General features: G+C 39.7%; 7 protein-coding genes across 11 annotated transcripts; 3 read left to right on the top strand and 4 right to left on the bottom strand.

Annotated features, from left to right (window-relative positions):
* Positions 1-692: 692 nt before the first annotated feature.
* On the bottom strand, positions 693-5,806 carry LOC105704227 (formin-J). Of its 2 annotated transcripts, none has more exons than XM_012433277.1 (9): positions 5,744-5,806; positions 3,972-5,589; positions 3,815-3,905; positions 2,676-3,742; positions 2,350-2,575; positions 2,121-2,285; positions 1,639-1,957; positions 1,041-1,341; positions 693-954 (listed from the first exon to the last, which is right to left on the bottom strand). In XM_012433277.1, exons 2-9 carry the CDS (start codon positions 5,487-5,489, stop codon positions 892-894), a joined length of 3,750 nt encoding a protein of 1,249 aa, XP_012288700.1. In that variant the 5' UTR covers positions 5,490-5,589; positions 5,744-5,806; the 3' UTR covers positions 693-891. The 2 variants fall into 2 exon arrangements, with proteins under 2 accessions (XP_012288700.1, XP_012288701.1); XM_012433278.2 differs by having other exon boundaries at positions 3,972-5,518; positions 5,635-5,800.
* A 295-nt stretch (positions 5,807-6,101) lies between these two features.
* On the top strand, positions 6,102-15,531 carry LOC105704118 (phosphatidylinositol 4-kinase alpha). The gene is made up of 22 exons (XM_012433066.2): positions 6,102-6,297; positions 6,647-7,040; positions 7,114-7,631; positions 7,704-8,019; positions 8,811-9,065; positions 9,153-9,345; positions 9,408-9,603; positions 9,679-9,936; positions 10,023-10,378; positions 10,457-10,877; positions 10,966-11,073; positions 11,144-11,353; positions 11,428-11,713; positions 11,779-12,271; positions 12,359-12,494; positions 12,573-12,899; positions 12,983-13,270; positions 13,396-13,623; positions 13,711-14,057; positions 14,120-14,396; positions 14,476-14,882; positions 14,980-15,531. Exons 1-22 carry the CDS (start codon positions 6,208-6,210, stop codon positions 15,203-15,205), a joined length of 6,330 nt encoding a protein of 2,109 aa, XP_012288489.1. The 5' UTR covers positions 6,102-6,207; the 3' UTR covers positions 15,206-15,531.
* Positions 15,033-16,457, bottom strand: LOC105704121 (NADH dehydrogenase [ubiquinone] 1 alpha subcomplex subunit 7-like). 2 transcript variants are annotated; one of them, XM_012433073.2, is made up of 4 exons: positions 16,208-16,457; positions 15,897-16,075; positions 15,753-15,826; positions 15,033-15,162 (listed from the first exon to the last, which is right to left on the bottom strand). In XM_012433073.2, the coding sequence occupies exons 1-3, from the start codon at positions 16,274-16,276 to the stop codon at positions 15,766-15,768; spliced, it is 309 nt and encodes a 102-aa protein (XP_012288496.1). In that variant the 5' UTR covers positions 16,277-16,457; the 3' UTR covers positions 15,033-15,162; positions 15,753-15,765. The 2 variants fall into 2 exon arrangements, with proteins under 2 accessions (XP_012288496.1, XP_012288495.1); XM_012433072.2 differs by lacking the exon at positions 15,033-15,162 and having other exon boundaries at positions 15,635-15,826; positions 16,208-16,456.
* Positions 16,458-16,624: 167 nt separating this feature from the next.
* Positions 16,625-17,894, top strand: LOC105704120 (cytochrome c oxidase subunit 5B, mitochondrial-like). Its single transcript, XM_012433071.2, has 3 exons — positions 16,625-16,819; positions 17,000-17,073; positions 17,450-17,894. Exons 1-3 carry the CDS (start codon positions 16,738-16,740, stop codon positions 17,654-17,656), a joined length of 363 nt encoding a protein of 120 aa, XP_012288494.1. The 5' UTR covers positions 16,625-16,737; the 3' UTR covers positions 17,657-17,894.
* A 68-nt stretch (positions 17,895-17,962) lies between these two features.
* On the bottom strand, positions 17,963-20,219 carry LOC105704119 (peroxisomal membrane protein PEX13). Of its 2 annotated transcripts, XM_012433068.1 has the most exons (6): positions 19,996-20,219; positions 19,828-19,909; positions 19,473-19,727; positions 19,107-19,354; positions 18,847-19,026; positions 17,963-18,772 (listed from the first exon to the last, which is right to left on the bottom strand). In XM_012433068.1, exons 2-6 carry the CDS (start codon positions 19,881-19,883, stop codon positions 18,354-18,356), a joined length of 1,158 nt encoding a protein of 385 aa, XP_012288491.1. In that variant the 5' UTR covers positions 19,884-19,909; positions 19,996-20,219; the 3' UTR covers positions 17,963-18,353. The 2 variants fall into 2 exon arrangements, with proteins under 2 accessions (XP_012288491.1, XP_012288490.1); XM_012433067.1 differs by having other exon boundaries at positions 19,828-20,219.
* Positions 20,220-20,501: 282 nt separating this feature from the next.
* LOC105704238 (ankyrin repeat, SAM and basic leucine zipper domain-containing protein 1) lies at positions 20,502-23,235 on the top strand. Of its 2 annotated transcripts, none has more exons than XM_012433294.2 (9): positions 20,502-20,643; positions 20,819-20,972; positions 21,063-21,185; positions 21,252-21,372; positions 21,440-21,545; positions 21,604-21,738; positions 21,895-22,238; positions 22,782-23,004; positions 23,067-23,235. In XM_012433294.2, the coding sequence occupies exons 1-9, from the start codon at positions 20,581-20,583 to the stop codon at positions 23,211-23,213; spliced, it is 1,416 nt and encodes a 471-aa protein (XP_012288717.1). In that variant the 5' UTR covers positions 20,502-20,580; the 3' UTR covers positions 23,214-23,235. The 2 variants fall into 2 exon arrangements, with proteins under 2 accessions (XP_012288717.1, XP_023290438.1); XM_023434670.1 differs by having other exon boundaries at positions 21,060-21,185.
* LOC105704237 (conserved oligomeric Golgi complex subunit 5) lies at positions 23,221-26,743 on the bottom strand. The gene is made up of 14 exons (XM_012433293.1): positions 26,593-26,743; positions 26,412-26,504; positions 26,192-26,316; positions 25,904-26,123; positions 25,677-25,819; positions 25,346-25,612; positions 25,145-25,265; positions 24,963-25,080; positions 24,759-24,899; positions 24,302-24,685; positions 24,099-24,224; positions 23,929-24,037; positions 23,609-23,827; positions 23,221-23,541 (listed from the first exon to the last, which is right to left on the bottom strand). Exons 1-14 carry the CDS (start codon positions 26,630-26,632, stop codon positions 23,350-23,352), a joined length of 2,298 nt encoding a protein of 765 aa, XP_012288716.1. The 5' UTR covers positions 26,633-26,743; the 3' UTR covers positions 23,221-23,349.
* Positions 26,744-26,865: the final 122 nt, after the last annotated feature.

Raw genomic sequence — 26,865 nt, 5'->3', positions numbered from 1 at the left:
CAAAAAACGGTGAAAGCTAACGTACGAAACCAGATGGCAGCACAGAATGCGATCGCACGATCCTGCCCGTGAGCAATCTCCCAACTCATCTCTGTTTACCTCTAAGAGAGATTCTCTTGGATATTAAGGGGATTGCGCTTTACGCATCCACAAATCCGCGCACATTCGAAATCAGCCTTGGAAATTTGAAATGTATGCATATATGTGCATTTGACGTTTGTTTATAACGGCTGATAACGGCTATTTGAAGTCGTGAGATTCGTAACCAATATTTATATCAAACTGTATGACGATGGAAGACCAAAAAGTATATTTTGGGATGAAACAAATGGACAAGATGGATGTTTATAACCTAGCGGATACCGCATGCCCTATGTCTGTCTTGTCCGCCATATTTGATACGTTATCTCCTGGTTTTTTACGTTTCAACAGTAAACTACTTCATGTACGTAATATACGTCAATACCTCGAAAATCGTGAAATTACCCAACCCTGCACTTTACTACCCAAACAATTTTAAAGCTGTAGGAAATGGAAGAGCAGATTAAATAATTGGCGGATTCAAGTCATTTTAAATTTATAATACGTGCATTCCCGTAGACGCGATAGGATAGTCAGTGTTTCTTATAAACGCAAATGATCTCGACCACTGTTAGGTATTCTTAATAACCGAGATAAATTAATAAAGCGCATCAAGTTCAAGAACATTTTATTACAAAACGTATAGAATACTGCATTACGTCCAAAGGTGATTGAGGTGGTCAACTCATTCTTATAAAACACCAACGAATGAATTGGTTTTTATGAGCCTTATTTTTGATATCTTATTATATTATTCTCCATAATACGAGGGAGCAATGATCAAAGCAGTTACTTACAAATATAAATTAATCATGGACGATTCTCCTTTCCGATAATATTTGCTCCACTACTACATCGCCGAAGCTTTGATATCTAAAATCAGTAATGAAATTAAAATTGTACATTTGCCTGAGAATATTCTATTCTTATTTACCGGGAATGAAGCATAAGTTACCAACCAAGGTAGACGGCTTCATTTTTGTGACCAATTTATTATTATTCTTCAGAGGACTTTGCAGTTCTTCAACTTCTTTATTGTTCCTTGGAGTCGGTGATTTTTCTAATTTATTACAATCTTTAGGGATCGCAAATTTAAACGGTTCTGACCGGCGGTGTAACTTCTTTATATCGCTGAAGGAATTCTTTTTTCGGGTACTCGAAAAAGGAGAATACTTCGGAATACTGGACTCGGTCGAATCCGCTGGACGAACTGTAGATGTCTTTTCGTTCGGCGGAGACAATGTCTTGTTTAATCGGTAGCTAGATAATGAACATGCAATTATTCATATGCACGAACGAAAAATACAAATAAAATAGTTTTGTAATAAGTTCAAATAGGTTCCTATTTAAATTAGAACATCAAACATTTGTAAATGCATTTTTTGAAAAACATTTACTATAGGTACTTGATAATACGCGATCTACAGTAATTGGTACGATTTTAGAAACAAAAATATGTGAAATCTAACTATTTTAAAATGGCATTATCCCTTTTACTACATTTCTGAAATTATTGGCTTAATTTATAATTATCAGGGCAAATTTATCATAACTTACATTTTTGAACTTCTCTTTGAGCCACCGCTACTGTCACCATTACTAGCGCTTATCTTTGATGTTACCGGCGAAATATTACATGAAATGTTGCGCTTTGCAGATGCCTGGGAAATTTGAACCTTGACTCTGCGAATCTTGTTAGCAGCATCCGGAGTCGACGAGGCCACCGGCTTATTTTTCGGAGATTTCATTGGACCGGAAATGTTCACCGTAGGGTTTGGTGTGCTGCTAGTTACCGTGAAAACTGATGGAGCATCATGAGTGGACTTTGGCGGTGTACTTGGACTCATCGTTGGACCTACTTTCTTTCCCAATGAACCTAAAATATAACTACTCCCTTACTAGCTACCTTAACATCGGTATTGCTTTTATATACAGAACACGGTAAGACAAAATAATTTCGTGAAATCAAATCGTTTAATTTGTCTGCATTTAAGCCCAATAATTTTTTTTTATTTCTATATGAATTTCCAACGTATTACCTCGACGTTGCATGCTGCCTAATGGCACAAGTGCTCTCAACGGACCCTTTTTACCCAATATCTCAGGGTTTGTTTTTTTCTTCAATTTATTCTTTACCACATTTACTACTCTCGACGACTTACTAGTCTGCAATTCGGGTATGGTGATAGACTTTGATCTATTATCTATAAAAGAATATTAATGATTAATCATTCGCATTATGGAAATAGTTCAATGACAGTTACAAACCTTTCATTAATGGGGTCTTTTTATTTATTATGCTTAATTCAGCTCTTGTCTTAGCATCGGTCGTTACACCAAAACCGGGATCACTTGAGAAACGTTTTTTTACCTCTTTCAATTGCGGCATATGCTTATCCTTTGCAATAGGCGAATTGGCTATTTTGTTGGCACTAGTAGTTGTTTGGCTTATAGAGATACTCCTTCTGAGAGTCTTTTCAGGGACCGATTTTGGCTATTTTACGCATATAATAGAACAGATAAATACGACGTACATGAAAAATCATTAAAAGCTTCTGAATTAATAAAAGGTTCCATTAAAAAAATTAACTTACATTTGCTGATAAGTCTACATTTCTTTTACTTGTATGCATCGTTGAATCCAAACTTCTTCTACTTGCTGATTTTGGTAAACGTGGCTGTTGTTCAGATGAATTAACTTGTTGCTTGTTAAATGTATTCATTGATGGGGTTACTTTCGCAATTTTTGGAGGACATCGATCATCAATTTGTTCATATTCGGAATTAGATTGACTGGTAGCAAAATTTAAAACCTTTCCTAAATTTTGCAGTAATGACATCGTTGAAGAATCAACATTCTGACCATTTAAAACTTTTCCCAAACTAACAAGGAGTTCCATTGCCATTTTTTCATCAGCTGTACTTCTCCCTCTTTTCTTTTCAATATTTATGGAATCATCGGAAATCATTTCCACGGATCTTTCAGAATGTGTATTCTCTATGGGTGAAATGTCCGCAAGCCCTTCGTTTACAAAAATAAGAGATTTATTGGTTTTATTAATTTCTTTATCCGTATTAAGATTATCGCTTAAGTTTGTACTTTCCTGTTGTTCAAACTCCTTCGTACTTTCCAACGATATTATGTTTAGGTTTTCTTCCCGGCTATTATCAGCGCTATCGTTTTTCATATCATCCACGGAGTCCACTTGGCCGTCTGATGTTCGAGAACTTTTTGTTAAATCATTGGTATTTTGCAAACAAGTTGTCAATAATTCAACATTGCTCACATAATTAATCCCAAGAGCTTTCTCCAAATTATCGAGCAACTTCTTTGCCTTGGAATTGTGTTCTGTCTTAATTAGTTTTTGGAGATCTAACAGTAATGTAGCTGCAACGGCTTTCTTTTCGGTAGATAGGGGATCAATGAATTCCATTTCTAATTCTTTGATCGTGTTCTTGTCTTTTTTAAGGTCGTTTAAGTTTTGCAATGAACTTTCCTTCACAATTTGTAATTCAGTGTTTGCACTGGGGTTTGAAGCTGCGTTTGGCGACGGAGGTAACTCAATTAAGTTATCTACGACTTGTTCATCATCCGATACCGGCAGTAGATCAAAATTCCATTGAGGTTGACTAGATACCAAATCATCGCCACTACTACAAGCTGTTAAAATTAAATGTGAAAAATATATTTTATTCAGATAACTGGAACTAACGTTATGGAAAGGTTACTTACAACCCGACACAGTTTTTTCTGCTAATTGCTCAAATGTTTTTGCAAGTGCCTTGGCTTGGAACAATATTGATTTATCAATGCTGCTGTTTTCCTGTAATGAATGTCAATGAATAACCTCGATATGCCCGAAGAATTTAATATTTTCTTTGGAACCTACAAAGAACACAGAATCTGGAGTTGAACTGGTGGATGATGAATTCTTGCAATTCTGATGCAAAGATGTCGAGACTGCAGGAGTTATAAAATCATCTATGTCTATTAACTTGCTCCTATCCGTGCACTGGTTTTCTATAATAGATGTCTTAACTGTGCCTGTAGTCGATGCGCCATCAAGGCTGGTAGTAGTAGATGGTGTTTCCGACTGCATTCTAAGTTTTTGAAATTTTTCTGCCAAGTCAAAAATGGCAATTGGCTGTTTCGAAGGAACATTTAACCCTAACGAACTGGTAGATTTAACAGAAAGCGAATAAGGAGATTTTGCATTTAACATTTCATTCCCTTGACTATTGTTTTGAAAGAGTTGATTCGCAGAACCACTATGTAAAACTGGAGATTTATTAAATACTAAAGAAGCAGAATTCAGTCTCGATGTTTCACTCCTTGTATTGTTGCCATCCTTTGAATCATCTCTTAGAAAGGCTTGATTCATGGTGCCATCAGAAAAAACTGATAACGACGATTTAAACCACGATGAATCAGAGTTTAGTCTCGATATAGACGAAATGCTCGAAAGACCGGTACCAACGGAACTGTTACTCATTTGTCTCATTAAAAATGCTGTATTAAATGGATCATCTGAGAGAATTGAAGGATTACTCAATGAACTTTCACTATCAGGTTTTCCCACTTTGAGCGACTCAACTATGGATTGAGTCCTCTGCTTGAAAGGTATCTTTGCCTTAGGGGACAGTTTATCCCCATGGGATAAGGATCTCCAAAGTTTATGTTTCTTAAAGTCATTAGTCTTGGCTAAATATTCACTTTTGTTTGTGCCTTTTTCAATGATCGATACTCTTTGAGCAATGAGATATTTAATCTGATCTTCTTCTGAAGTGTTACGGCTGCTTTCCATTAGCGAGTCATTCATGGCAGAATTATTTAATATCGATAAGTCAATAGGACTGGGTGGACATATCATAATGTTTGGTGGTTTAAATCCTTCTCTCAATAAAAAATTACTCAATTCACTTTTTTGATAGTTTTCACTGAGTAAACTAGTATTATTAAGATCATGTACGAGACTCTCATTTTCTGACAAGGTAAACCCATATTTTCTGCTTGACGATGAATTTGGTACCAGTTCAATTAAAGAATCATCTAATGTTTTATTCATCTTTAGAATATCAGAATGCCTCGTTCGCTTGGGAGTAAAATCATCTTTGAACTTCATGAAATGGGCTTTTGAATTAACACATTCTTCTTTGGACTTTAACACTTTTTCAAGAACTATCTCAAACGGATCATTCTTTTTACTTATGTATTCTGCTGTTTCATGGAAGACCTTATCAAATGGGTTATTCTCCAAGCTGTTGAGTTTTCCAACGGTCTCTAAATTCGATGAAACGCTGCCTTCGTCGTTTGTAGAAACAGTAGGAGTTGGTATTAAAGGAGATGCTAACTTCAGAATCCCACTATTTTTTGAATCCGGGCTACTTAAATCTATTAGGTCACTCATCTCAGCAGCTTCGACGTATTCTCAAATCACTGAGACAAATCATCAAGCCATGTAATATTATCAAGGATTGCGCCAACAGGAGCAAGACTACGGAATTAACCTAAAACACCGAAGTTTATACATTTGTAAATTTCATTTTTCTCACCGGAGGATTATTGCCCGACCCACATGCTTTCCTAGCCTGAGTAATATATGCCGGAAAGTTTCAACTACTTATTAAATACTTAATTCTTCGTTTAAACTTATGTTCTCACCAGATCAGTCATTCAACGTTTACGGTTAAACTTGGTTAAACTTTTGAAAATCATTCGGAAACCTATCTTTTCTTCATTAGAGCACGAAGTAGCAGACAGTAGCAGAGTGTACCCATTCACCATGTATTGCAACTATCCGCAGCCGCTGACATCTAACAACTACTAACCGGAACTACTTCACATACGACCTGGTACGAGCGGGTACACACATTCAGACCACCGATATTTCATTGGCGCAGCGACGACAAGCAACGAAGGGACGAAGAGATTCCGATTGGCTATAGAGAAACAACGAAATGGGGGAACTTCCACCGTATGTTCTCTACAGCCAATTAAAACCTCTTATTCGCGCTTCATCGCTCTATAACTTGTTGCTGTAGCGCTAATGAAATATCGGCTTCATACGGTAGTATCTCTTCCAGAAGAAATGTCACCCGACTGATCAGTTAGAATTAATAGAAAACATGGCGGCGGATGAGAAGCTGTTCTTCTCAAAAACCGTCCGACATTTAGCAAGATGTCTCGCGGCAATCAAACCTACACCGTGGGAAAAGGTAAGTCGTACATTTTTAATAATCCTACCTTTATTTATAATTCATTAATTCACAGTGACAACCGATCGTTTGTCGAATTACTACGAAATTGTTTTCGACGGGTAAAACAGGTTAAGTCTGTCTGCTTCCTGTCATTATTTTTGATGACATGAATACTGTAATAATAAGCACAATCATTTGCGTTCAAGTTATCTTAGAAAAGTCACAAAGTAGTGGATAAAACGGATGACCATGAGTGGCATCATATTTTCCAATGATTCATCTGTATCTTTATAAATTTCTATAATTATGTGATGTTATCATCGGGATTAAAGAACATTAGTTTTGTAAATGTTATATGTAATTACAGATAAATCAATTATTCAGAAGATGTCCCCAAGACTCTGCTCAAGGCGTGTTTCGTTTGGACCAGCGAGGTCAAGACGCAACTATCGCGCTTGGGATTTATTTTTTGGAATCTGGTCTTCAACACAAGGATAAAATCTTGCCCTATCTATTGCGGTTGTTACGTGGTCTTCCTAAAGCAGTCTGGTTGGACGAAGTAAGATATACGCCTTCGGAAAGAGTACCCGTAGCGGAACGCTTCAGCTTCTGCTTAAACACGTTGCTGAGTGATGTAGCTGCTCGAATAGAATCTTCACGAGAAGAAATTATATCCACCCAAGTAGAAATATTAGCAGTGTTAACCAATCTCATACGTGGATCTAAAGATCAAGATGGTAATAGGGGGATGCAAGCAAAGGGTAAGCGTTTTGATTCACGCTTTAATTAGTTTCAATGAGAACAACACGACATGAGCTTGGATATTTTTTTCAGTGTCTTTATGTAAGTGCCTTGTGCCGATATTAATTGGATTAGCACGGTCTATGGGTCGATTCGCATGTTACGATCCACCTCTGCTGTGTCGTATCTTTCCACGTCCAGAGCCACCCATTCCTGCTTCCCACGGTGAAAATGGCATACCAGCAGATAAGAAGTATCGCAATTTTTCAAATTTTCGTCCGATCATTCCGCGATCACTCAGTGGCAATTTAAATCCTCAATCAGCAATCGATGGCTTACAATCTATGTCGTCAACGGTAGACCACGATCATTCGTCGTCCAAAAGGCCTTCGTTACAGTGTTACCTATCCGTGCCGTACGATCCGGCTATATATTTTTTCACTAGGTATGGATCAAGTTTCAATCAGTTTCCACAAATGAGATGCAACGAAAGTCCCGAAAGGCGAACAGGGTTGCAATTCAGTGTACTGCATTTACAAAGTGTATTGGCCCTGGCAAAAAAACTGTTGACTAAAGATGTTTTAAAATTTCTAGACGAGGAAGCACAACAGGTTTGTTACTTGATTGTCTTTTATGTATCCTCGATGTGTAGATACGTTTCTAATGTTCCATTATAATTACAGGTCTACAATTCTGGTTTAGTACAAATATTTCCATACCGCACGTTCAGAGAAACCATGAATTTAGTGATGGTAGCTCTTCTACGTGAATTGTTACAAAATCAGTGCGATTTACCGGCGCCTTTTACCCGTGACGTTCAGGAATTCGTAAAGGGCCTGTTTCTTTCGGGCCAGACTGAGTTACAGTCACGTCAGCACGATGCAAGTGAACGAGAAGACATGGATACGAATTTCCGGACGGTCAACAAGTTTAAAGTCAATGTCATGGCTAACTCGGCTTGCGTGGACCTTCTAGTCTGGGCTATCGGTGATGAAACAGGTAAGCTGTTTTTATCTACGACAATGTTCTGTTTAGTACACCGTAACATTAATAACGAGAAAGATCCGTCGATGATATATGGTTCCATTTAATCTATCATAACCGTCGTTATGTAATGATATACGATTCGTTATAACATTCGGCCAGGGAACTTCTTCATAAATGTCCTCATCTTACTCCATCATGTGTACGTGTATCTTCCCATTTTGATTACATTAATTCGGGAAGGGATTGCCATTAAATTTAATACATGGCTTGCCCATTTACGTTGTTTATGTCTCTGGCTCGATGACATTCTCGACTTCTAGACGTGAGCTCGCGATTCGGATGTGACAAGTGGTAAATAAATTGTAACAATATTTTTCCAGCGAGCGAGGAGTACGATTTGCCCGCACTGTACGCGGACCTGAGTTCCATGCTGATTGGCGCGGGTATCTCGAATTACCCCTGTGATACTTTTGGATTGAACCCTTGCTACTTGAATAACCCTGCGATGTTCATACTAACGCTCATATTGTTCTTTGGTCGACTTTAACTAAACATAACGACACTGAAGAAGTAACAGATCTTACATGATACGCTCGAAAAGACAGGACGAATTACCTTGAATCTTGAGGGAATGCAAGAATCCGTCTCTAATTCTTTTTAATTCCTCGGGCGTATTGCAGTATAGTGATACTACTAATGTCTCCTTTCTTTACATTCTACTGTTATTCTGTTGTATCTTTGCTATATACTTGTACAGAGATTCGGATGAAACAGAGTGCAAGTAGCTTCATTCTCATTTGCAGGTGCCGACAGTTTGTGTTCACGTCTCACGGAGAAGATCAATTCCAACCACGGACATAAGTTGGTGTTGGCTCACATGCCGTTGCTAATGGTCTGCCTCGAAGGACTGGGAAAGTTGGCTCAGAAATTTCCAAATATCGCTGCGACGTCTATTTATCATCTACGAGATTTTCTTGTAACTCCCTCGCCGATCCTTCTGAAATTGCATATACCGCACGGTGATCGTTTTCTAAAAGATCATCGATTTAAAGTGATTGGTTAGTATCTGACCGATACGTTGATGTCCTCGTCGGCCAATACTGATCTGCATTTATCCAATATTGACAAAATATTGCTACTCCCAGTTCAAGATAAGGAGTCCAAAGCAGATAAGAAGACTGCCTCACCGACTCAAATGGCCTTCGAGAGGTTACGAGATGCAGCGATTGAGAATCTATGCATCGCTCTGGAATCAGCCCATTCCGTAGATCCTTATTGTGTCCCGGCATTGGTAGCAAGTGTCTCCAATCGTCTCTTCACCGCGGAGGAATGTGACAGGTAAGAATGTTGCATGTACCTTTGCCTTACGTTACTTCATTTGCATCGTTTAAATCGTACAGCGAAGGAGAGGATAAAGCAGTGAGCGAACTCATTAAGACCAACATCGTCATTATGTTGGGGCACGTTGCCGTAGCTCTGAAGGATACCTCGAAGACGATACTCCAGTTCTTCCAGCAACGATTTTGCCGAGTACCAAGTGACCTGGACATTCTCATCGTCGATCAGCTGGGATGTATGATTATCTCAAAGTGTGAAGTACGCGTGAGGATACTAAAATTGTTGACGATTTCCTGAAAAGAGTCTATATATCTCATCCGTCCGCATTAACAGGTATACGAGGAGATCATTCGCATGTTCATGACCATCACAGTTGAATCGAGTAGTGCAGCATACGCTTCCAGCGACGAGTGCAAGCAATATCGCCACGTATCGGGGGCTGTGATAAATGCACTTGCAAATATAGCCGCTAATCTTCAGGGTGAGGCGGAGTTGAATGAATTATTGATTCGCCTCCTTGAGCTTTTCGTTCAGCTTGGCCTAGGTGGTAAACGTGCCAGTGACAAAGGATCCAACAGCGTCACGACGACGGTAAGATGGCTCGGTAAAATGCTCCGTACACGCGAACGAAGTTTCTTGAGCTTCCTGTATTCCGCTTAATCTTCCTGTCTTCGCAGAAAGCATCCAGCAGTGCGGGCAGTTTGGGTGTGTTGATCCCAGTGATCGCGGTGCTCATTCGTCGCCTGCCGCCGATTCGACAGCCTCGGGCACGAGTACTGAAGCTCTTCAAAGACTTCTGGCTGTACTGCGTGGTCCTCGGATTTGCGGCTGACAAATCTCAGACCCGATTGTGGCCGTCCGAATGGTACGAAGGCGTCAAAGAGATCGCCGTCAAGTCGCCCTCTCTTGTCTCGCAAACGAGCTCGCGTCTCGAGATGCGCGAGCTACAATACACCTCCGCGGTGAGGAACGATAGCGTTTCGGTAAACGAGCTGCAAGAGCTGCGAAGTCAAATATTGAAGATGAGTAGTCGGTAAGGATTCGTTGGATCGTTGTCCGTATAATGTATTTGCGGGTCGCTCGTTAATAATCCTTCGCTCCTTAATCGCAGATCTAGCGACGTGTCAGCTTACGTGAACAAACTGCAATTTGCCCAGTGCACTTATCTGCTCTCCGTTTACTGGTTGGAGACGCTGAGAGTCATGTACAGTCCGGAGCCAAGTTTACAGCCGATCATGGAATACCTGAGCGATACCGCTTTGCAGAAAGACAAGAGCGGCATGTGGCAATGCATGTGCAGCGTCGGTGAATCGGTCTTCGCGAAATTTAAGGACGTGATGCAGCGCAAGCCCAAGGACGAGCGGAGGGAACGAGAGCTGGAGAATCATGTTCAGTTGCTCCTTGTAAATTTTAATCACGTGCACAAACAAATCAGACGAGTGGCTGACACCTATCTCAGTGGGCTAGTCGACGCGTTTCCTCATTTATTGTGGAATTGCAGAGTTCTCTGGAGCATGCTGGATATATTGCAAGTGGGTATCCCGAAATTTCGTAGACACGGGTTTATCCTTGATTTGTCACAAATTAATTACCCCTTTGTCTTCTATTCTTGCTCCTTAGGTGCTCACCTTTTCTTTGCAACTCGACCCGAACGAAGAATCGCCGGTACTGCGAATACCCGGTACAGAGTTCAGCATCCAACTGATGGAGACGGTCGAGGCGAGAGAGGTACGAGTCATTTTCGGATAATGCTTGTGCAGACAATAAGATGTTTCCATAATTCTTTCTCCTTGTACAGATGATCGTGAAGGACTTCATGGCACGTTGTAAGGGAATCGTCCGGGAGGCCATGAAGTGGGCCTTGCAGGCAACACGATCGCACTTGCAGGAGTACCTGATCATGATCCAGATACCCACTTTCGCGGTGCGACAGCAAGGAGGCCTAGAGCTAGCCGTGTACTCGGTGCACGAGTTCGTTCTCTCGGTGATCCTGGAAATGCCATTGCCTGTAAGACTATACGAGAACGTTAAGGCTGCAAAATGTTCACCAGTATTCGTACTGTCTTCATACGATCCACACAGGCAAATACGCTGGACAAGCGTTTGGTTGACGCGAAAACGAAGAGCTGGCTCCTGTCGATGATGTCTACCCGATCCTGGTACGCGGGCGAGGTGGCCGGGATGCTCAACCTGCCCTATGAAGTGGCCGACGGTGAAGCCTCGAATAAGGGCACGGACGAGGAAGTTCCTTTCACTCATGTATCCGATCTGCTGATCGATCTGCTGACGAAGGCGGGTCGAGCCCGCGATGACGCCCAACATCGCGGTGCTTTGTGGCGGGCGACGGCTCTCCTCATCGCAATTCCGGGTAAACGAACGAACACGAGTATTGTAATTTATGAGATATTTTTCACGTGTCGCAATGAATTGCAGGGATCGACAGGAGGTTGTTGCACACGGTGGCATTTTCGCACGTAGAGCTGTTCACCGCCGAAGCCATGACGACAGCGGTGGAGTGCTGGAAGTGGATCCTGACATCGCGGCCCGACTTGAAGTTGTGCTTCCTGCAAGAGATGCTCGCGGCCTGGCAGAGCACGGTCGACAGGAGGATGGGTCTGTTCTCGAGGGAGGTCGTGGAAGTCAGCCCGTTGGCCGCTTATGAAGGCTGCAAGCTCGAGCCTCAAGCACCGTATGTCAAGCCGCACGAGATCTGGGTAACCTTCATTGTAGAGCTCATAGAGACGGCCAAGTATTGCTGCCAGGAGACCGTGGAGATGATCGCCATGCTGCTGTATCGATCGTTACCAATGACGGTTGGTGCGTCCGGGGAGGAACAGGGCTGGAACCGGCACATTGCCGCGGTCGGGGTGCGCTTCAAGCTCCTCTCGTGCGGCCTATTGCTTCTTCAAGGAGACGTCTTACCTAGGTCAAGATCTAATCTCTTTCACTCGTCACTGGCTTTAAACAGTCACGCCTATAACGTTGTCTCTTAAATACCAAACCGATCCTCCAGGTCCTTAAGCAAAGTCGTACTGCGAGAGCGGGTATACTCCAATTGCTTGGATTACTTCTGTAGAGAGAGGCAGACTCCCACGCAGAAACTCGAAGAAATTCGCGAGGATATCGTCACCCTCATACGCTTCTGGCAGGTAGGTGGATCCGGATCAATTTCCCGAAACTGAGGCCGACCAGTAAGGCATTAATCTACGGATTTCCCGCCGGAACAGGTGATGCACAGCGAGAAGAAGTACCTGATGGCCACTGGGGAGAGTGACTTTGACACCGTTAGGCCTCAAAGTGGACCGCCCGTGATCGTCCAGAACGACGCGATGATGTTAGGGGCATCGACCCCAACCGGGAACGACCTCGGGAAAACGTTCCCTCCGACCTCAGGGTGGATCAACACCGTTCCTCTGTCCGTTAGCAGCAACACTCTGGGGAAACGAAGTAATCGCAGCAAACGTGTCGTCAGCACGAGCGTATTCGTTAAGAACTACCTGAAGAAGCGCAACCTTATCCTCGAGTTACTAGCAGTGGAGATAGAATTACTACTCGTACGTGGAGCCTGATTTCTTTGTGATGTCGTTTCGTGGTCTGATACGTTAACGAGGCAATTCATTTCCTTTGTACACCTTAGGTGTGGCGCAATCCTGGCGACAGGCAAGACCTTGCTCTGCCCGGAGAAGACAGCATCGCGGAATGGCGCTCAAAGGCGATGAACGACCGTTGGCGGGATTACACGCGACTCGCTTGGGAGATCAGTCCGGTCCTCGTTGTTTTTCTTCCGGTTCGACTGAAGAATTTGGAAACCATAGTCAGAGAGGTTACTCGATTGATCCGATTGAAACCAGTCCCTGTGATGCACGTGCCAGAGGCTCTGCAGTATCTCGTCACTACGGAAAGCCTGCTGAACGATGCACCCGAGGTTGGTTCACTGTACTTCCTTGTGTTGAAAACTACTCCGGTGCAGGTGACGGATTAAATAAAAAAAAATAAAAAAATGCAAATGTTTACATTTAGTAGTAAATCTACTGACGTTTCTTCTTTCAGTTGGTGTACATGTTAACTTGGGCCGAGGTGTCTCCAATTCAGGCTCTTGCATACTTCTCTAGACAGTTTCCGCACCATCCTATTTCTGCGCAGTATGCCGTTCGAGTCTTGGCGAGTTATCCAGCCGATGCGGTCCTCTATTATATACCGCAACTCGTGCAAGCGGTTCGACACGATTCCATGGGTTACGTGATCGAGTTCATAAAGGCAATCGCAAAACGCTCGCAGGTGGGTTCGCGGGACGCATAGCCATCTGCCTTCAATATTAGTTAACATTAATTGTGAATAAAAGAATAAAATGTAATTTGCTCGCAGATCGTGGCGCATCAGTTGATATGGAATATGCACACGAACATGTTCATGGACGAGGACAAGCAATTGAAGGATCCAGATCTCTACGACACTCTGGACTCCCTAGTTAGGAGCATTCTGAGTTCTCTCTCAGGCCCGGCGAAACAGTTTTACGAGCGAGAATTTGATTTCTTCGATAAAATCACAAATATCTCAGGTGAGATCAGACCATACCCGAAGGGGCATGAACGGAGACAAGCTTGTTTGGAGGCATTGCGCAGGATTAAAGTACAGCACGGGTGTTATTTACCTTCCAATCCTGAGGCTATGGTCGTTGATATCGACTATGACAGTGGGCGACCCATGCAGAGGTAATGAAACGGCACTCCGATAATTCTGTATCATTTCATTATTTATTGTTCTGCTTTTGTAGCGCGGCGAAAGCTCCTTTCCTTGCTCGTTTCAAAGTACAGCGTTATGGGATCAAAGAGTTGGAGAACATTGCTATGATGGTATCCGCAAATGGTTCCATCGAATCGAAAGTTAATGCCGCACCAGAGACATGGCAAGCGGCTATATTCAAAGTCGGGGACGATGTCAGACAAGACATGCTAGCCCTTCAAGTAATCGGGATTTTCAAAAATATTTTTCAAAAAGTTGGTTTGGATCTCTATTTGTATCCGTATAGAGTGGTCGCAACAGCACCTGGGGTAAGGCTTTTAGAACTTTTCATATCGTAATGACTGTTTATAATCCTATACATTGTATACTAATATGAAATCGATTTAGTGTGGCGTCATCGAATGTGTTCCCGACGCAGAGTCACGAGACCAACTTGGAAGACAGACGGACATTGGCATGTATGAATACTTCATCACGAAATACGGAGATGAACAGACGAAAGAGTTTCAGACAGCAAGGCGAAATTTCGTCAAGTCAATGGCAGCGTACAGTGTCATTACGTATCTCTTACAGATCAAAGACCGACACAATGGCAACATTATGTTGGACAAAGATGGCCACATAATACACATTGATTTTGGTTTTATGTTTGAAAGTTCCCCTGGCAGAAATCTAAGAATTGAGCCTAATATTAAGCTTACGGATGAGATGGTATTGGTGATGGGTGGAAAGATGGAAGCCGCACCATTCCGATGGTTCATGGAATTATGTGTACAAGCTTTTCTTGCAGTTAGGTAAGTGGGACACGATAGTGTGAGTTTAAATGTTTAATAATGATAAGTTAATTAATTATGCGAATTTTCCTATTATTGTTTTGTCTTTGTTCGCTAGACCATACCAAGAAGCAATTATTTCGCTTGTATCCTTGATGCTAGACACTGGTCTACCCTGTTTTCGTGGACAGACAATCAAGTTGCTTCGCAGCAGGTTCGCCCCAGTGGCCACTGATCGAGAAGCTTCTGTCTTTATGTTGAATATCATTCGCAGCAGCTTCCTAAATTTCCGTACCAAGGCCTACGATATAATACAGTTTCATCAAAATCAAATTCCCTACTAGTTTACGTCCAATTGTTCAAGTGGAATATATTACGATCTAATCACCTTGTCGTACAAGTGTTCCTACAACTGGAAAATTAATTGTATAATTGTACTGGTATATATGTGTACAATAGATTCCATGACTTCTTGTTGTGTTGTGAATGTAAAAATTTAAACAATGTAACACATACATGAATATTTATCATTGGATAAGAATCCACATGACGATATTTGTGAATTGTAAGCGGTGCGATACATTCCATCATTTATTGATTCTTATATTGTAAATTGTTAACCACTGAACGTTGAAATAATATATAAATGTACATACTAATATGAGGAAAAGACAGATCGTTATATTACTTTTGTTGTCCCACATGCATTAGAAAAATAGTAAAGTGTCTTCAAATAATTTATTCAATAGAATATGGAAAAGACAAAATATTGATAAAGTCAATAAGCTGTATATTATGTTTTAATGGATTCTATGTACAAACACACATGTTTCTAATATTAATCCATTATACTATTAGTACTCAATGATACACTATTCAATTATAACTTACTCCATGACGCTGGTTAGTCCCAATCCCACTTTTTTCCAGGGGCAATTAGTTTAGGTACTTTCTTTGCCTGATCACTAAATTACGAGTATTAATAATATTAATTTCATTGTAAGAAAACTCAACCAAATCAAATAATATAGTTACCCGGATTCGATCTGTCTTTTAAGCTCAAGTACAGTCGGTGGTTTGACTTCTCGTCTTGCATCTCTTGTAAAATAATATATATCAGTGGTTTTATGATACGGTCCTCCAGGAACATCTGGTGGTGGTTGGTCACGGGCGGCAATTAAATCCGCAAAGCGAAGAGAATTAGTATGACCTTTCTAAAATATGAAATGGTTACCTTACAAGGTGTTACAGCATGGCAAGGCAAATCGTATTTTTCAAATTGAAGCTAACATTTTTGTTATGTAATTTGAACGATGCTTGTTTAAAAATGTAAATAATACACCTACTCCTCGGAGGAATTTCCGAATAGCAGCCAGAAACGGGGTAACCGAGCGATGTTTTGTCGACGTTGCCATTTTTACACTCGTAAAAAACTGAGGATGCAGTATCTAAATTCACCTCGTCTTAATTTGATATTTACTTTCCTCTCGACGTTCCCAAACGTTCCTAACCTATTAGGATATTAACCCATTACCAGAGATTCTCTGCCATTACTTCCCTTTCGTATCATCTCATTTTGATCGTTGAAAGAGCAGAGTGAAGATGAAAACGGCCGCGGTTCCTAGTTTCTACCTACTGCACGGTGCTGCCACCTCCGTAACTGAAACATCTAGAAGCGTGACATTTTGCCAAACGTCACGGGAGATGTTGGTAGCAAAGTGGGTACATACCTTCCTTTCTTTATACCTCGCACTTTCCCGATATTGGCATCGCAGTTTCCCCGGTTTCCCCTCTAGATACAAACTCACTGGGTCGAAAGAGGCAAAGAGGCGAAGCAGTCCAAAGCAGTCGACGTTGCGGTGCTCGGTTATACAAAATGGCATTATATGGAAGAGGAATTTTACGAATTGCACGCCCTTCGTTGCTGTACTCGACTACGAGGCCAGCAAAAACATCAAGTGAGTGACTCGCTACAATTTTTGAGCCAGTAACAATTTTCTTAGAAAGTATGTCTAGGTACAATTGTCATTACATTACGTAACTTAAAAGGCGGCCGTCGATGGATTTTGTACATGCTTAAATCTTAAAGATTTTGGTTGAGGCGAGAGTATCACATAGATTGTATAAACGTTTCACAGCTCTGCCGGATCCTCTGGAACTTGCCACAGGCTTAGAGAAGTATGAGCTGCTTCAGAAGATGGCTGGTAATGATGTAAGTATCCCATACACCACAGAAATGTTTAATGTGATTATTTTTTTTTTTGCATTTCTCCTGCTTGTGGGATATACTGTCACTTTATGCCAAACCTGGCATTTATTCATAGCAATTATGTATTTTTTTTTTCCCCTTAATAATGAATTAATAGTTCAAAATATGAGAATTTTTGTTGGAAAGCTTTCAAACATATCTTGCTCGTTCGATAATTTATTTAGATATATTTTTAACTAACGATCGTTAACTAGTTAATGCCAAACGATATGTTTGAATGCTTTAATGACAGCAGCCGTGTCAGTGCTAACAAGACGTATCTCAAGCTATACTAAGCTAATATGGAATTGATATTAAATAAAATTGGGTGATGTTTTAGGACCCATTTGATATGAATGTGATCAAACGGGGACCAAGCACTAAGGATTGCCCAACTTTGGTACCTAGTGCATTCGATAGTCGTCTGGTTGGTTGTATTTGCGAAGAAGAAGCCACTTCTATAAATTGGATGTGGTTGCACCAAGGCTCTCCTCGACGCTGCGAATGCGGCTTCTGGTTTAAACTTGTTCCAAAACGTCTTGACTAATCTTCTTCGATAATAAATTAGTCAGTTCCAGCGTTTACTTAGTGTTAAACATTGCCTAGCAAATGCTCAAAGGCACATCACTGTTATCTTATCGAGCTCAAAATTTATTTAATTCCTGGTTGAGGGAATTCTTTGATTGCAGGTGCAACATCTTTCATAGAAATAAATATCTTCAATAAAAGGATTCATTCCTATGTGCATACAATTACCTCGTAAATAAAGTTTAAAAATCATCAAACAACGTGTATCACATCTTGTATTTCTTTTAATTTATAATTCTTAGTTTTGTCAAATTGGTTTATAGAATTTTTAATTCAATATTTTGATTTTATTTGCCATCTAAAGAATAAGGTATGTTGCCTAACGTGGTAATTTTAAAATTTGGTAAACAGTTCAAAATGTATCATAGGCCACCCTTAAACACATTTTGAGATTTCTCATTGCTTGTACATAAGAATTAATTGACCCAAAAATTACACTTTTATGAACATTTTCCTTTTCCTTGCATATAAAAGTACATTCGAGTATAAATTGAATTGGAATGATCTTATAAATTTAACAAATAATGCATAACACAATTTACAGTCGAATAGTGTCAACTCAGTAAATGCTGTCATGTTTCAATGCAGGGCTACTGAGGTCTTCATCGTACACATTAGTATTTACAAACCCATTCTTGATTCTGGTATTTTATAGATCATTGGTAGGATTCCTTAGCATCTTTTTGACCATCGCAATCATCCTCAAATGTATGTTCCAGTTTTTCAAAATCAGAATTCGTCGTACTTTGCGTTTCATGACCCAAATTAACATTTGTGAAGTTACTTTGCATAGGAACACTTGATGTTTGGGGTGCCATACTTTGTGGTCCTATAGGTTTCTTTCTTAATTGGCCAACAATTTTTATATGATTTGAAGGCACTAAACCTACATTACTGCTATCAGTAGCTTTGCACCAACCAGGTATATTTTTTGGCTGCAATGACTGAGGAGCAAGCCAAATCTTCTGTCCAGCTTTGATACTAAGTTCATCGGCGGATGTCGGAGCAAAGTCATACAATACAGTTGCCGAATAAACAGGTTCATTACATTCTAACCACTCCTTAGGATTATTCGCTGTAAAAGATTAATATTATTACTATATTGAACAGATACATTTAATTATGTTATCAATCCATTGAAAAACTTACCATTTATACTGACTTGTTTTACATTATTTACTAGTTTATGAACCAAGTATGGAATGGCTACTATCAGACTAAAAAATAAAAAAATAGGCCAAGAAGAAGGCCCCGTTCTTTCTCCATTTAGAACTTGCAAAGCGGTTCTTCTCCACAATGCTTCGTCGCTAAGATCTTCATTTCGGAGACCTGTGGAAATATCTTAAATACAATGGTGTCCTTGCTTACATTTTATACATCTCTAATACAAGGAAAGAAAGACAGTGTACCTAGAGTATATAAGATTCTTCGATACAGCCATTTTACAAATCGTACCAATGTAAATACACTTAAAAACTGACCAAACATTGAGCGTAACCTTCCCACATTTTCTGCAACGCTTAATATAGCTCTAAATGAGCTCGTCATAGCAAAGAAAGTTGATTCTAACATCATTGTTACTGACGAAAACGTATGTACCATTGCTTCTATCGACTGAAATGCTGGCCTAGTACTTTCCTCAGCAAACTGTACGAACCTGAATTAAAACTTCTTACATTTTCCTTGCAGTATTTTCATCTATAACTAAACTTTTAGAATAGTTTCATGCTGTGCAATGGTATCTGTATTGCAAAAACATAACTTGCAATAATTACCTATTTTCAACATCGCTGGTTCCTCCAAATTGCCCATAATTGTTATATCCCATGCTATTAGAATATGACCCAACCCCACTGTATCCTCCAACTCCTCTATAACCCCAATTGTTTCCATATCCATAACCACCCAAATATCCAGAACCTAAAGGTCTATAGTCGCTATATCCTTGATAATTTGAAACCAACCGACGAGGTGGTATCGGAGGTGGGTTTGCCATGCGTTGGTTGTTTCCAATCATTGCTGATGAACCACTGCGATAAAATATTCAACTGTCATATTAGTAAACTATATGTATAAGTACTGCCGTATATAAAATATATGAATAACGATAATACCAGAACTAAAAATTACCTTGACAGAAAGTCCGAACTACGAAATTGATGATCATTCATTCTATGCTGGTTCATTGTATATATTCTTCTTATCAACACCTCTGAGGATTAGCGAAGACGTACAATGCAGCGTTAAATTTTATCAGTCATTAATTACGTTTTGACCGACCAAAGGTTAAACGTCTACCTCGTTTTTTTGCACCACCGTTGACTTTATTATGCCGCTAACTTGCTAATACACTTTCTTTTTTCATTCACCATATAATTAGAAAATAATCGACAATATTTCAGTTTATACTAATGTAATTCTACATATTTTTACAAACCGGAGCTGTCAAAAATGATCGAAACGATTAAGGATAGTATCCAATAGTATCCGCAAAGAATACAGTTGTCGCCATAGAGGCTGATAGAGGCCCAGAAGGACACGGGCAGAGATGCGTTGGGAGATTGCTCACGGGCAGGGTGGCGCGATCGCATCCTGTGCTGCCCTCTGGTTTCGTACGTTAGCTTTCACTTTTTCAGCCGGTTCTCGGACTGTCCAGTGTTGTAACAGGTGACAAGTGCATTAGCCGTCTGCATCCTCCACCGGAGGTCACCCTGCCCGTGAGCAATCTCCCAACTCATCTTTGTGTTGTATCATTCAACTTCGCAGTCACGTGCAGTCACGTGTGAGATCGCGCGTATCTGACAAAGCGGCTCGTCAGTTGTCAGTTGTTACATATCGATCAAGTTGAGCTGAAGACGATTTTCCGGAGGCTACGTGTCAAAAATGTACGCAAAACCTAGCGAGAAAATTGACGACGAAGATAACGGCTTCTCTTTTCACAAAGAGGTAAAAGCCGGTCGGTGTTAACTCCACCGGCTTGTTTACAATTTTGATATCGAAGTAATCGATGTTAGAAGATGACAACTACTTCGATGAATATGGAATTACTATATGTTAATTGTACCTTAAAATTCCTTTAAAGTCTCAAAATAATTACATTATTTCTATTTTTCATATGCAGGATATTAAGTACAATAGATTTAGCACAGACGTGAAAACATTTGAGTCTATTCATACCGATCAAGTTGCTAAAGATGTACAGAGGGAAGTGGAATTTACCGTTTTAAATGCTTGCATGACAGGTTGCTTGAAAAGTATAGATGATTATGTTAATGGTAAATACCAATGCTTTACATTTTATGTAATATATATTTTTTTTTTTTCTTGAAAAAGAGCCACATTTGTTTCATGTTGAATATCAGCAGGGCATGATATTAATGACTTTCTTCACACTGGTTGGACCCCACTCCTTTATGCATCAGCTTCTGTTCTACCAGATGCCATTGAATATTTGCTGACACTTGGTGCCGATCCTAATCGACATAAAGGTTGTAAATAATTTTGATCAATTGTTAATTTCTAAGTACCGTTGTTTAATATTTATTCTTTATTAGATGGATATACACCTCTCATGGCTCTGTGTAATTCATCAAAAGAATCATCAGAGAAATGGATACAGTGCTTTCGTTTACTAATTAAAGCAAAAGTTAACGTAAATGCACGCAACAACCGAATGTAACTCCACTTAATTTCAAATCTTATAAATGGTATTTTCAGTGTCAATTAATTTATAACGTTATAGGGAAACACCATTGATGCTGGCATGCATGTCAAGAGGACTCGAGGAAATCAAGGAATTACTATCTTATGTACAGGACATCGAGGCCCGTGATCACGATGAACGAACTGTGAGCTTCTTTAAGGAACTATCTGATTCTAAAGCTAATGATCCTATTTGAATTTTAGGCTATATTTTATGCTATCATTGCCAATAAATATGAAGTGGTAAAGTTTCTTTTGGAAAGTAATGCCAACATTACATGCAAAGATAGACGTGGTCTGAGTCCAAAAGATATCGCATATACTAAGGATTTTGATAAGGTAAACTCGTATACATAATTTTAATGGTTGAAAGTTTTTGCATTTACTTTGTCCGTATCAAAAGTCACATTCTGTCTATTTATCCTAATTTTCTAATTATAATGTACCTCCGGACAGAAAAACCACCTAATATCGGTATTTGTTTACATTCTTTAGATTATAAAACTTCTTGATTCAGAAGATAATACACAAGTCATTTGTGAACTAACAAATGACCAAAACTGGAAGTGTATATTTCCTGCACTTTGTGACAAGAACGAAAAAGCCACTAACTTTGACGTGATCACTTTACTTTATGGAATGGGTTTCGAAAAATATAGAAGTCACTTCCATGGAATGGATTTGAAGACTTTCTTGCACCTTCAAGAAGAGGATCTCATTAGGCTAGGAATGGATATAAAAATTCATAGAAAGCAATTTTTAGAGAACCTTTACAAGTTTCATATAAAAAAATGGAGCATACAGAGTATCGGTACCATTAAGAAATCTTTGCCGTTCACGTAAGTAATTAAGCTCCCAGACTGGTATACACATTGTAGTGTGGTGGGTCGGTCCCCCCACATTAAAGGGAGATCACGTTCTCTCGGAGGATGGGATGGTTGCCCGCCCGCCGTATTTATCTATAGCGTGAATTATACACTCACGAGCGGCGCTAGCAAATCTAGCTAGCACCTCCTGTACGTTTCAGGGGGATTTATATGGGTAACTAGGGGAAGATTCGGGCGGTGGGGTTGGGGGAAATGCACGGCGGACCTTCGAGGAATATTAAGGGAGTCCTCGTAGGACAGGTGCCCCAGGGTTTACCCATGCGGCCGCGGCATGGTGGAGCGCAAGGGTCCCGGGTCGCCGATGCGGCCCTGTAGTGCTCGCACGTATCGGTTTAAGATTTTCGAGAGTGTGTGAAATTGATGTATTTAGGGTCGCCGACGTGCGGCTGGCGTCCAACGAATTTGTTTAATTAGAAATAAATTGAGCGCCTGAGATCGGGACGAAAACCACGTCGCAACATTCTGAAATTATGCAAAACGTCTAATTTGTTTCAGAATATTCGATGGTATAATATCTTTAGGCAAAACAGCAAAACAGATTAGCGTAATTGGTTCCAGCTTTCGATATATCAAAAATAGTTTACAAAGAGCGAAAGATGTTAATCTAGATCTTTTTGTGATCAAAAAATCTGAATACAATACAGAGCTAACGGAATTGCAGCGAACTTTAAAGACATTAAAAAAGGAAGTCTCTCAAATGAAGACTATTGCTGAAAAGGTGAGAAAATGCACTAAATATTTTCTTTGTAGTTATTATAAACTATTCGTATTGAATTTTAGATTGACAAAAATGCCAAGTGTAAAATACCTGCAACCTACATTGGTAAAAAGAAGTCATACAATTGGCCAGTCATTTTAAGTGTCACTTTGATCATAGGATTGTACTTAACAAAGACAACATATATAAGAAGGTTATGGATCGAATGAGACCTAATGGTATTTTTGTGTCTATATTCTATTTCGTTTCATAACACTTCTTCACAGCCCATGATATTGGTATTTCCTTAGTCTCATTATTTAATTATAAAATATATTTCAATAAAAGGACAGGCAGCTCTTGGCCTTATCTGACTTGTTCGCTCAAGCTAGCAAGCTTCATCATTAATGGAAAGAGGGGGTGAAACGATGGAAGATTACGCTGTCGAATACTCATTTGATATCTTTGTAACGGTCCGCTGCTTAGTGTTAATCTCTCTTTTTCACTGGAATGACTGTCCATCCATTGTGACAATCTAGAGACTGACCAACCGGCACTCTGAAAAAAAATTGTTAAATTTTCTTACGATAAGATACTTAGTTATTTGTTAAAAAATAATAATAACCTGGTGTGGTGAAAGCAAATCAGGAGGCGCTCCAGAGAAGAGATGCAACAGTACGAGGGATGGAGGTACGGCTCCTTCTCCTTCACCTTCCAAAACCTTGTCTACCATTTGTTCAGGGCTTAATAAAAGCAATGCTTTCAGTGCTCTCAGTGTTCTATATTGCTGCTGCTCGAGCATACCAAGCTGACCACGACAAAGTGGTACCACTGCCAGTTCCATCTAATTTTTTTGATTCTACATTACACTGCTCTCTCCCTCTCTCTCTCTCTCTCTCTCTCAATATTCATGAGTATTAAAATAATTGTTAACAAAAGTCATACCTGAGAAAAGTCAGCAATCAGTTTTGTTTTACCGTAGTTTGTTAATGGTCTCAGTAGACACGCATTCCGAACGAATAATTCAATACATCTTGATGCAATGGCTTTGCAGCTTGAAAAAAAAGTTAATATCATGAGAAACATTCTTATTTCTGTTATTTAAAGTAACTTACCATTCGACTACGATCTCGTGATTTTTATATGGTCCCAGGAACGTATTAACCGAGCGTAAAATAAATCCTTGAAGTTCTCGCATGTAAAGTGAACATCCCACCTCTTTTTTGAGAGGATTGTTGTTACTGAAAAATTGTAGTTTTTATGTTAGGTAGATTATTCGGAAACAAACATGAACACACGAATCAACTGGATAACTTACTCTCGGAATTCTGGATCGTCATGCATTGTCAGAATAATACTTTCAACGGCATCGTTGATAGAAGCTATTAATGGTGCCAAAATAGTTTTCGTCAATGTTTCAGTTCCTTCAAGTGCAGTAATTATAGTAGAAGCTCCTTCGCTTGGTAAGCTACCAGCTAAATTTGTCACGACTCGTCTTGCTTGAGTAGAAAGGTAGTATAACAAGTTTGCAAGGGTGACATTTGTCTGTTGACCTGCCATAGGTGAATCGATGACCTGACTAGCTTCACCCCCTGTCATCAGTCCCTGTTCACATTTTAAACAAAATAGTCGAATTGCTTTGCTCACATTGCGTGCAACTATTATTGCCAACCCTTCGTCCACCAGTGACACACTAAGTTCGCTGTAAATGAAATTATTCTTTAGAGTAATCTTTAATAACTTTGATCAGTTGCATTTGAATATTGTAATTTTACCTTGTTACCGTACGAATCAAGCTGTCAATGTCATCCTGACCAGGAGTTACTTCACTAGAGAACATAGTGTGAACTGGATCCAAGAGTCGAGATACTGAACGCGAAAGGTATGCATTCTCGAATGGCGATAAAATACTTCGGCTGGAAAATAAATGGTGAATTGAGTTTTATGTTCAGGGATTTAAATTGAGTTTAGAAACTTACTCAATAGCATATGTGTCATCGATGTGCGAATGTTCCTTGAGACGTTTTCTCAAGTCCAGATAAATTCTTAAAAACTTTGGATATTCACCTTCTAAAGCTTGTTTGACTAATGACGACCCTATAAGTAAAATAAAATTGATTAACCGCTAAACAAATAACCGGTAATGGAAAATTATGACCACCTTGAGATCGATCCACCAGTATCTTTGCCAATAGGGCAGTAACTTTACTCCAAAATATTCCAGATAAATTGTCAAATCCTTTTGTGCGATGCTCAAGAAGTGTCCTTTGTAGTAATTCGATCTGGACAAATGAAACTAAGATAACTTTTGCTTTACTCTTTGGTACTTCGATTAAAATAAAGTATTTAGAATAAAAAGCACCTGCACACATTGGGTGAAAATAAAATCATGAAAGAGCTTCTCTAAGTTTTCCCATAAACGCGTTCGTAAATTTCCAGAAGTTCCTGGCGATGGGATTGCAGCTCTTCCAGGGCCCGATCGTTTACCCGCATCTTGATTTAAAGACAAAGATACATCTAGAGCTTCTCTAGCTACCTTCTCTATCTCTGATAAAGCAGATAACACGGTCGTGTCTATGGCATTATCAAGAATCCCTAAATTTTCGAACACTTGCACTGCGGTGCTAACCTGATAATAAAATTTACTTTAGCACTTCTGATTCCATTTCAAAGTCATATTCCATCATGAATACCTGTGATCTGTTATTCATCTGCAACCCCTGTGTAAGAGTTTGAGTAGCAATTCTCCGAACCGTTTTTCTGTGAGATTTTACCGATTGCTGATCATCCGCAACAACATCTAAACCACTTAAATCTGTATCGGATAAAAGTTGTTCTATATGCAAAAATAAAATTGCAGTTATAAAATGCATAAGAATATACTTGATGTCAATTAGTGAAAATTGCTTGATGTAGTTACCAAGTTCATGGAGACTACCGGCAGCCTTAACGATGTCCGGCCCATTTATGCCACTAGTCATTTGAGAATTCAATCGCTTGGATAGATGTTGCATGCGAGCAATGCGTCTTAACAAATCTGAAGTTTGGTGTAAACGAGCTAGTATGATAGTCTGAGTTTCAAATCTATTGAACGGTTCTATTATCTTTCCCCGAAGACGCTCGACAGCAGACAGTAGACTCTGTATTAAAACAAATAATTGTGATGTTATGTTAGCGTGTATTGACGATAAAAAAATACAAAACCTACTTGTACGTGTGCTTGCATAATTGACAGAACACTTTCCAGTTTATCCACCCATGTTACTTGAAAAAGTAAACTTTCATGATTGGCAAGAACTTGTTTCTGAAGTTCGGCATCTAATACCGCTATGGCTGTTTAAAAAATAAAAAAATCACATCTAAATAAATATAAACCGTTAAAATATTAAACATAGAAGCACATAATCTTTAGCAACTTGTACATTTACCTTGTCCTAATTTATTTATCTGTTGTGCCACAGACAGCATCAAACTAACATCGGAATGTCTTGCTTCTAAACCCAAAAACTGTTTATAAAAGTCTGTGAATATGATACAATATATTATTTAATAGCAAAAATGAAATTTTCTGATGTAACAGTATCAAAAATGTAGAATTATCATCCTTACCATCTTTTTCTATACTTTTCCAATTTGAAATCTCGTCCATTTTTAAGTTAGAATTTCAATCTTGACGTGATTTTACAGGGAGAGGCTTCTGCCATTTTCCCTGGAAATTTCCAGGCGTCACGAGTGTTCTTCCCTTACCATCACGAGTACGTGAGCCACCAACGGCGACTGGTAGATGGTACCGCCATCGCGAGTGCGCGAGCTCCTATCAGAAATTCGTTGCGCCACCCTTGGCGGCAAAAAACGGTGAAAGCTAACGTACGAAACCAGAGG

The sequence above is a fragment of the Orussus abietinus genome, unplaced genomic scaffold (genome assembly GCF_000612105.2).
Source record: "Orussus abietinus isolate OABI.00-Male unplaced genomic scaffold, Oabi_2.0 scaffold11, whole genome shotgun sequence".
Lineage (NCBI taxonomy): Eukaryota > Metazoa > Arthropoda > Insecta > Hymenoptera > Orussidae > Orussus > Orussus abietinus.
The sequence above is the reverse complement of the archived record's forward strand: the minus strand, read 5'-3'. Positions and strand labels throughout refer to the sequence as shown.